We start from the raw sequence: 7371 nt of genomic DNA on the forward strand, positions 1-7371 counted from the left end.
ACCAGGCTGGGGCTGCTCAGCGCACCAGGCAGTGCATTTAGCATGTTGCTATACCAGCACCAAGCCTGCCCAGCTCCTGGGCTGCTTTGGGGGTTGGCACTGAACTGAAAACTCCTCTCCCACTTGGTCCTAGACATTGGAGCACAATGAGTGCTGCTCAGCTGCAGCAGCAGAACTGGGACCAACAGCTCACAGCTTCCCAGAGTAGCCCAAGGTCTGGAACCCACAGGACCAGCGCAGGCTGCCCATGTACTTATACAGCAACACCTTATAAAAGAAACCAAAATCCCTCCAGCCCCAGGCAGAGACTGGAGCTGCTCTCTGGGCTTGTGTCTCTCTTTGAGGCACAGGTACCACCTACCTCATGACTGTCTTTGCTCGGTCCCAGACCAAATATCCTGTTGTACAAGGAATCCAGAGAGTTGCTGAAGTCAGATCTCTCAAAGCTGTGACTGTCCAGAACTTCCAGGGTGTGCAGGACACGGCCAATAGTGAATCCTGGGGCAGCAGAGGGAAGACAAGGGAATAAAGCCTGAGGGACATAAGCATCTGGGCACCTGGGAGCACCATGGGGACCGAAGCTGTGGCTGGGAGAACTGGTCCCAACAGGAGGCTGAGCAAGGGAATGGGATGGATCCCTCTGCACTCCCTCCCTCTGGCCACCAGAAACCTCTCCAGCAGGCAAGTCTGAGAGGTCGGCCAGGTACTAAGCTCCTGGGGGCAACACACTTCATGCAGGGAATGGGGCCAGGGGCTGCACAGCTAACACTGAGTTACCTGCAGTGGTCTCCTGGCACTTGTCAAATGACCAGCGGACCTCCACTGCCTGGCCACGCTCTTTTATCTGCTGCTCGATCTCCCGTAGCTTGGCCCGAACCTGAAGGCGAGGGAGTTCCTTAAACAGGGAGAAGGGGGGGCAGGACAGAGCTGCGGTGCAAGGAGCTGCCAGCTAACACAGGGCAGGTCAGCTCTGCCGCCGCCTGGGGTAAAGAGCCTGCCCCTCTACAGAAGCACAAGGACGCGGCTTGGAGCAGCAAAAGGGAGCTGCCACTTGCACCCCTCTGCCACAGCTGCTTGGTCTGGGCAGTTGCTCAGCAAGAAGCACACCCCAGGACCCCCTCTGAGAGCTGCTCACCTGCTGCGTGAAGGCTGATGTGCCCCCAGGCATGGGCAAGTTGGAGGGGGCAATAGGCAGATGGTCCAGGGGAGAGCCAGTCTTTATCCTACTGTCAGTCAAAGAGTAATGCCAGACCAGGGCACTTGGGCAGCACAGGATGATGCTCTGCAGTAAACAAAGCATAGGCACTCCCATCACCTCCGCACCCAGCTGCCTGCCAGACGACTCTTCAAACAGCTGGCTGCTGTCACAGTGCTGTCCAGACCCCACCACCCCATGCAAACATACACCCTTCACCTCCCAAAGTCTCAAGACAGGGGAATGGGCTGGGCACAGGCCACTCATGGCAGGGGCCCCCAGCATTTGCTGCCTTGCCATTCTTGGCTAGACAGGGAAGTGGCCAAGGATAACCCTACAGGCCTGCCAGCAGCCAGGCAGGATGCCACACCCAAGTGAGCGGGTGCCAGTCCTCCAGGCCATGCATGAGCGTGCGAGCTCCTCCTGCTGGCCTTGCACTAGTTGTTCAGCCAGACACCGGGTGAGAGCACAGGGCCAAAACCCCAGAGCCTGAGGGCTTCTTACTCAGAGCTGCATGGTTCCAGTCTGGCTCTCTACAGGTGACCTCCCACCTCAGTCAGTGAAATCCTCTGCCCCAAGTAGGCCCCAAACCACACCTGTAACTCCTGACTCAGTGAGAGCAGGTCATTGAGAAAGGTGTCAGATGCTACCGTGAGGCCTTGGAGGGATGGAGAACCCCATGTCTCCTGCTCAGCTGTTTTGAATGGCTCGTCTAGACTCAACTTCAGCTTATGAATCTAGTTCTGCCTTGCCTCCCAGACTCCTGCTACCTCCAAGCACATTCTTCCTAGACCGCAACCAAGTCCTCTTCCTTTCAACAGACTTTCCAGTCAGATAAGCAGCCTGAGCTCCTTGAGTTGCCTATTTGTCTCCATCTGTCCAACATCCTTCCCGAAGCGCGGGCGGCCCTTTTGACTGCAGCATCCTACTAGTGATCTTGGATGGAGGGATTAACAGGCTGAACAGCACTTCCCTGGCTGAGAATCAATCCTTGCAGGGCTCCCAGGCATAGTCCCCTGGGTGCTGAGCCCCACGACAGATGCACTTTGAGAGCTGCCGGGTCCTAGGAGATGTTGCTAACACCTTAGACACCACGTCAGCTGCAGACCCACCCAAGCATCAGACGGCTGTGCCACGAACTTCCCAGGCCTACCTGCAGGATGCAGCTGAGGCCGTACACCACGGGGCGGTGCTGGGGGCAGAGCAGCAGGTCACTGAAAGGGCTGGGGGGAGGGTTGCCAGTCGCCGGCTGAGGGGTGGGAGTGGAAGGGAGGGCGTTTCCCGTCTGTGTGGAGAGGATGTGGGGTGGATGCCCCCCCGCCCCATCGAGCTGCATGGCGAGCCGGCGTGTGCAGAAGTAGGCCAGGCGCCTGGACAGGTAGGCAGACTGCACAAACTCACCAGAGTACTGGGGGGAGAAGGAAAACAGTTCCAGTTCTAAGCAACGCTAGGGAGCCCCAGCACCTGCCCAGAGCCACCCACCGGACAGCAGCACCTCACTGAGGGCCATGGTCTTGCACAGGGCTGGGCTCCCCTGCTGCCCTGGCCTCTCGGGACAAACATCATCCCGGTGGCCTGCAGGCACCAGATGTTCCCACAGCACCCAGGGCAACATCTCCAAGGACCTTAGTGCATCTAGCCCCAGGCTTCCCAGGCCTTGCTGTGGCTGCAACCAGCCCCAAGAGCCAAAAGCCAATGCCATGCAGGGAGAACACTGAACACCATCAATGGGCCAGCTGCTGGGGTGCGGCAGGAGCAATACAAAGAACTGCAGATCTACGTGATGAAGAAGCTGGGCAGGAGTCTCTGCCACTACAGGAGATGAACAGCATCCCCTAGCAGTAGCCAAAAGCTCAGAGGAGGAACAGTGCCCAGATACAGTAATGGCTAAACGCAGCAAGGCAGTCCCGCTTCCACTGGACTCTCCTGGTGTGAGGGGCACTGTGCTCACCCGCAGCAGCAGGGGCAAAAGCATTTTCAGGAACTCATCTTCCCCTGACCGTATCTTCTCGAAGCACTCAAGCACCCAGGTCAGGAACTCATGGCGGTCTAGCATCCCATCCTGCAGGCAGACACAGCAGTGAGAGGGCAGGGCAGGGAGCATTCTGGAGTCACTCACACAGGCAGGGTGCAGCAACAGTTGATGCTCTCTGTCAGCTAATGGGATTGGTCCCAGAGACTTACGCTGCTCTCCACACACACTCATACCCCACCCCAATTCTAGCAGCCGGGCCCAAGGCTGTACCTTGCCCTTTTGGGCCACCCAGGGACACAGGATGTCTAGATTTCAAGTATCCCCTGAAAACCCCAACTGGCCTGACTAGCTGCTCCCTTCAGTGGCTCACCTGGAACATGAACATGGCCAGTTTCTCATTGTAGTCCCACTGCTTCAGAGCCTGCTCCACCTCCTGTGGCATGGGCCCTGATGGCGACCCGCAGCTCTGCCCTGGAAGCTGCCTATAGAACTCAGCAATCTTCTGCAGCTGCTCTGACAGGTACTTGGTGATGATCTGGGTCCACTCTGGGAGGAAGATGACAGATGACCAGTGAGTACAATGGGAAGCAGGGATGGGAATGGGAGAGAGAAGGACCAGGCTGGTGGGAGAAAACCAAAGAAGAAAGAACATAGGGGAAGCAAGGGGCAGAGAACCAGCCTGGCCTGGAGGGGGTGAGGAGTTATGGGTGCAGGTTCCAGACTGTGCTATCAATTGGATCTTCAACACAGAACACACAGGAAATGTTGTACATGTTTCTTTGCTTGTTTGAAAGAAAAACTCTTCCCTGAAGTCTCAGCAATGGGAGGGAAGGACCTCCTGGTCAGCCCAGTTTGGCACCCTCATGACTGACAGGAGAGGGGTCAGCCATCCATTTGTGATGTTCCTTCTCCCTTGCTGACTCCTAGCAGTTGCACACATTGGTTGAAGGCCTGAGCCTAGCTTCCAAACCAAATGGTTTAAACCCAGCTGCACAAAAGGCGATGTTTTGTTCGCAAAGTGGCAAAGCAGTCAAGCCCCCTGGGACCCTGCAGACTGCAAAGTCCAGGACAAGACAGCCATGAGATGGGAGAAAACTCTCAAGTGGGTCCTGTCTGGAACAACACCACCTGTAACAAATCAACTGACCCAGAAGGCAGACTAGAGAACCTGTATGTAGCCTCCATCCCAAAGAGACGGGGAGATACCCCGTGGTGTCCACTACTGCTGTAGATTTGAAAATTAATTTGGATCCTGTGGTGACTGGCAGCATTATAACACCACACAGATGGACGTTCCTAGCCAGCACCAACAAGGGAGATGCTGGAACTCCACTGAGGCCACAAGCATGATCTAGAGGGGCCCTGACAGGCTGGATATATGGATCGGAAACAACAGAATGGGATTCTGCTGAGGAAAATGCAGCTAACCTATAGGAAGACATAGCCCAGCCAAGCTAGATTGGTGGGCTGGGGTTACTAATACAGGGATGGGAGAGTCTGCAAAACACTGGGCAGTTATACACACCAAGGAGGGACAGAGCTACATGGGGGAGGAGCACACAAGGATGTAACCAGAGCCATGGGAACGAATCACAAAGGGGAAGCAGAGGCCATCAGGAAACATTCCCTGGCAGCAAGAAGGATTTTCCTATGGAATCACCTGCCAACGGGGCACAGGCGTGCAGGGACAGCACTAGGAATTCTCCAGCTGGGAGCAAACCTGGCCCAGCCCTTCCTGGCGAGTGCGAAGGGGCCCAAGGGGCTCTTTCCTTACTGATGCTTACTGTCCAGCTGCCAGACAGCAGCAGGCTGGGGTGAGGTGCCTGGCACGATCACGTCCAGAGCTCTGCCAAAAGCACTTACCAATAAAGGGATCAATGACATGTCGCTTTTTCACCTTGGTTTCCGTGATGGCAGCGTAGTAGGCACAAGTCATTTTGATCAGCCAGGCTGCGCGCATTACTGGAACAGTGTATTTTGCCAAGTAGCCAAAGACTTCCTCCTTCTTACTAAAGATGGGTACCTGAGACAGAGCAGAGGGGAAAAGAGGACACCTGAGGGCTCATGAAGGAGCACTGCAAGCCATGCACACTAAAGCCAGATGCCCAGATAACTGCACACAGTACATGCCACACAAGCCAAGGCACCAGCACATGGAATGCACCCAGCTCAGAAACAGCAGCACCAGAGCTGCATTTCAGCATGCTGGCAGGGATTGGACACCCTGGACAGAGCCAAGCTAAATCTCACACACAGGCCCCATGGGAGGATGAATTATGAACAAAGAAATATGCAAGCACCAAAGACAAAGGCACGCAACAACGGGGAAGACCGACTACTCCCCTGCCAGGGGGCCAGACAACCTGCAGGCCTTGCCCCACACACACCACTGCTGCACCACCACAGTTTCCAGCAGGCACCCAGGCCCCACTTGACAACACGCCTCCGCAAGCCTTCTCCAGGTCTGCCTCTTGTTAGGCCTCTAACAACACACTAATAACTTTCCTTCCTCCTCCAGTCCCCAAAACGTTCCTGACTCCATCATCCAAGTGTCCTCCCTGGAGCACAGAAATACTCCATACCTTGGTGCTGGCCTAGCCAGTGCACAGAGCTTTTCCATAGCTGCAGCCTGCCTTTTACAAGAGAAAACTGGGAAGTCACTCAGCCCACTAGCAAGTCTTGCAACTGCCACAGCTGGAAAATACCAGAGCAGCAAGAGCTTCCCTCAGCTAAACATGATACCAAGTAAAAGCAGCAGCAGCAGATCAGCTAACAGCCACCAAAATGCAAACAAAATCTTTGTGTCCACGAGCTGCAAGGCAAAGCTGAGTCTGGTCCCTGACCAAGTGATGAGGAGTTTTCATTTAGCAGATGCAGAGAACATGAGCAGCCCAGCCTCGGACACTGCCTCCCAGGGAGAGGGAGCAAACCTCTTTGCTGCCTAGCTTCAGATGTGCCAGCAGCCACACACACGGGGAAGCACTCGCTGGCAGCATCCCCTACACATACCTTTTTAGCCAGGTGAGTGAGGGGCTTAGTCCCAGCCAGGTCCGTGAACCAGTTGTTTATAGCGCTCTGAGAGCGCGCTGTCACCAGCCAGAAGTTATCCTTCTGGTTCACCTGAGGCTTCCGCCTTCCTGTGTCTGGCAGCGTGTTGCAGCGCAGCTTCTCTGCGATAATGCTGCTGAAATTGGAGCTGATCTGAGAGGGAGAAGACAGTCAATAGCACCTGCAGAACTGGCCAGAGTGGCAGCTAACTCCACTCAGCTTCCTAAAGCTTGTGTAATAAGTCTGGGACAGGAACTCAGCCAGGAGAAACAGACGGGGATTCCCTGCCTTACACACCGGACTGTCACAGGCCAGGACTAGAGATGGGGAAACTAAGGCATGGGCCTGTTCTAAAGCTCCCAGGGCTGACCCACCAGATGCTTATCTCCTAAAAGCAAAGATGATCCTCTGCCATGGCAGCACCGTAGCCAGACTGAAACTGAACCAGGTCCCCACTACCGGCCTTTCCACCTCCCTCTTCCTTTGCCCTTACAAGTGAGCCCTGGTGCTCCGGTGTGGGGCCGTCTAAACCCTGCCGAGGGGACGGATGCCGGATCTAGCTGCAGGGAGGGGGACTCGCAGCCCACTACCCTCGGGTCCTGGCCGCAGGGTCACCTGCCCAGCCCTGGCCATGCGCTGCCCCCTTTCTGGTGCAACCCAGGATCACCTTGGCGGGGTTGAAGTTGACATTCTTGGCGCTGCCATGCTCATCACCAGACACGGCCGGCTGATTGTTGAAGCCCTGCTTCACGTTCAGGGCTGTCAGCTCATCCTGGGGGACAGGGCAGTGCTGGGGACTGACACGGCCATGGGCCTGCATAGCTCTCCCAGCGCGGGGCGTGACCCCCACCACTCCCCAGGGACTGGAGCACAACTCCCCCTATGGCCCCAGACACAGGGCACTGCCTCCAACCCCCCCCAGACACAGGCGTGAGGTGTGACCCCCCACAACCCCAGGGATAGACTGCAGCCCCCCGCAGACAGAGGCGTGACCCTCCACAACTCCAGGGACAGACTGCATCCCCCCCAGACACAGGCGCGACCCCCCACAATCCCAGGGACAGACTGCACCCCCCCAGATACAAGTGTGACCCCCAACCCTGGGGACAAACTGCATCCCCCCCAGACACAGGCGTGACCCTCCACAACCCCA

The 7371-nt window shown here is 56.4% G+C and overlaps 1 protein-coding gene across 1 annotated transcript in view; it reads right to left on the reverse strand.

Annotated features, from left to right (window-relative positions):
- The window catches only part of MED12 (mediator complex subunit 12), a 30667-nt gene extending 23606 nt beyond the window's left edge, over positions 1-7061 (reverse strand). The window contains exons 1-9 of the mRNA XM_019521246.1: positions 6886-7061; positions 6180-6371; positions 5034-5193; positions 3541-3716; positions 3147-3257; positions 2349-2603; positions 1136-1282; positions 778-877; positions 362-498 (exon numbers count right to left, since the gene is read on the reverse strand). Of these exons, the coding sequence (XP_019376791.1) occupies positions 362-498; positions 778-877; positions 1136-1282; positions 2349-2603; positions 3147-3257; positions 3541-3716; positions 5034-5193; positions 6180-6371; positions 6886-7038 (1431 nt within the window). The 5' untranslated portion in view covers positions 7039-7061. The remainder of the gene's footprint in view (positions 1-361; positions 499-777; positions 878-1135; positions 1283-2348; positions 2604-3146; positions 3258-3540; positions 3717-5033; positions 5194-6179; positions 6372-6885) is intronic.
- Between the last annotated feature and the right edge of the window lie 310 nt (positions 7062-7371).

This window comes from Gavialis gangeticus, unplaced genomic scaffold (genome assembly GCF_001723915.1).
Source record: "Gavialis gangeticus isolate Ggan-Ray unplaced genomic scaffold, GavGan_comp1, whole genome shotgun sequence".
Taxonomy (NCBI): Eukaryota; Metazoa; Chordata; order Crocodylia; family Gavialidae; genus Gavialis; species Gavialis gangeticus.